The sequence below is a fragment of the Oratosquilla oratoria genome, chromosome 6, assembly GCF_046742065.1.
Source record: "Oratosquilla oratoria isolate Oo_2021 chromosome 6, ASM4674206v1, whole genome shotgun sequence".
NCBI classification, from domain to species: Eukaryota; Metazoa; Arthropoda; class Malacostraca; order Stomatopoda; family Squillidae; genus Oratosquilla; species Oratosquilla oratoria.
In genome coordinates this window covers 36,661,970-36,664,469 of record NC_134782.1, presented here as the reverse complement: position 1 = coordinate 36,664,469, position 2,500 = coordinate 36,661,970, and the positions used below count along the sequence as shown (strand labels likewise).

At 32.0% G+C, this 2,500-nt stretch overlaps 1 protein-coding gene across 4 annotated transcripts in view; it reads left to right on the top strand.

Annotated features, from left to right (window-relative positions):
* The window catches only part of LOC143026394 (polypeptide N-acetylgalactosaminyltransferase 14-like), a 295,274-nt gene that overhangs the window by 267,569 nt on the left and 25,205 nt on the right, over positions 1-2,500 (top strand). For all 4 annotated transcript variants that reach the window (XM_076186689.1, XM_076186691.1, XM_076186693.1 and 1 more), the window contains one exon: positions 2,200-2,265. In XM_076186689.1, the coding sequence (XP_076042804.1) occupies positions 2,200-2,265 (66 nt within the window). The remainder of the gene's footprint in view (positions 1-2,199; positions 2,266-2,500) is intronic.

Sequence of the window (2,500 nt, the reverse complement as noted above, 5' to 3'; positions counted from 1 at the left end):
TGCTTCTTCCCCTCTCATTTCCCCAGAAATCTACTTTCCGAAAGCTAGAAAGCTTAAGAAATTAATTAATTTCTAATGAATTTGCTGTCGTTTTCAACAGAATATATATATATATATACTGTATACATATATATATATGCTTATATATATATATATATATACATATATATATATATATATATATATTTGTAAAACAAGGGAGCAGGTTCTCGGTAATATACGTGGAGTTAAAAACGACAAGATTGTTGTAGTTACTCAATTAGATGACAAGTTGAGTAGATTGAATCATGTCGAACCAAACATCCAGTTAGTAATACTATCGAACACGAGATGGATAACAGACTAACCTTCTTGGATACGGTGATTTGGAGGAGAGGTAGTAAGGTATCATTCTCGGTCTACAGAAAAAGCACCAATAAAGACGATGTAATTCATTTCTACTCAGCGCATAGTAAAAAAATTAAAAACGGAGTGGTTATAGAATTTTTCTTAAGGGCGTACCGTGTCGCGAAGAATTTTTAGAGGATTAAATCAAATATATATTCAAAGTGTTCACTAAACTCAGATACCCACGAAGGACTACTGCACAGATTGAGAAAGAAAGCAACGGTAATAATGAGAAGGAAGAAGGACAACTGGTCCGGAGAAGGCAGGGCTGGGTTTTTGTACGTCCCCAACTCGAAGTACACGAAGGAGTTGGGAAATATTCTCACAAAAGCGGGTGTGAGCGTTGCTTTCTCCACGGGTACGAAATTAGGAGAGGTTGTCAAGAATAAAAATAACTCAGAAAAAGTTATGGAGAAAGGCACGGTCTATAATTAACATGTGGTGGTTGCCCGTTAGGATATTATGGAGAGACGGGAAGATCAGTGGAGCTGCGGACATATGAACACAAAAATGACGCCAGAGCTCACAGAACTTCCAACTTGCTAGTAGCTCATTTAGACCAATAAGGTCATCTTCCAGATTGGAACAGGATAGAGGTGCTCCACAAAGGTCTAGAAAAAAAAAAAAAATAGTGGAGGCAGCCTACATTACTTCCCACCCCTTCATCAAGCATAGGGAAGGGTTTATAAAATTAGCAGGAGCAGCAGACACTCTAATTATCAAGGAGGTAAAAAGGACGATTGAGAACGGAGGGAGAAGCGGCATGGTCGGAGTCACATGAGAAGGGTTGAGAACGGATGAGGGTATGGAGGGAGAGGAACACGGCAAGGATGAATTATATAAGCTGTTCATTTTCTGAGACTGTATGTACTTTGAGAATGTCCTGGTAAGGACGAAACGTCAGTGAATAATACTCCAACTGTTCTCTGTGTTTAGCTAACCGCCCTTTCACTCATATATATATGTATATATATATATAATATATATATATATATATATAATATATATAATATATATATATATATAAATATATATATACACATACGTATATATATATATATAAATATATATATACACATACGTATATAAGTGTACTAAAATATATATACATATATATATATATATATATATATATATATATATATATGTATATATATATATATATATATTTATATATATATATTTACATATATATATATGTATATATATATGCATATATATATATACATATATACATATATAGAAAATATTCTATAAACAGAATAATGCTATCTCAGCTATATATATGTATAACGCATATATTAACGGCCTACTTCCAAAATATTTATATATATGTATATATGCATTTATATACATACATATATATATATATATATATATATATACGTGTATATATATATATTATATATATATACGTGTATATATATTTATTTATATATATATATATATATATACATATATATATATGTATTTATATATTGCAGTAATTCACAAAGCACACGTGAAAATAATTTGCAGAAAAACCACTGATAATGTCTTAGATAGATGAAAAAACGTTCGGACCAAGTTTCTTATTTCCCAGTGGTTTTTCTGCATATATATATATATATATATATATATATATATATATATATATATACATGTATATATATACATACATATATATATATATATATATATATATAATACCTTCTAATCAAGGACTGTGGTTGACATATTTTAATCCATTTCCTCCTCTTCTCCTTTTTCTTTTCCCTCTGCTTCCTCTTCCCCACCTCGCCGTCTTGTTCACTTCTATTTTCTCCCTCGTAGGTGAGGACGGAGCTGCTCTTGCCCTGCTGCCCAAAGTCCTACTGCTCCGGAATGAGCAACGACAAGGTAAAGTCACCCCTACACCAAGTTCGTTTTCTTCGAAGCCGACTAACACGATTTTCTGTGATATTCGGATTCTGTAAGTTTAGATTTTCCTAAGGTTGTGTCCACTCTCTTAGCATTTCTAATTTTCTGAATATTTATTTACCGTCGTAAGCTAGTATTATTTTCATCGTGTTTTGAATATTATGTTTATTGAGGGGTCATCATTGAAAGAATTGGACGTGATGGTCCTTCAAAA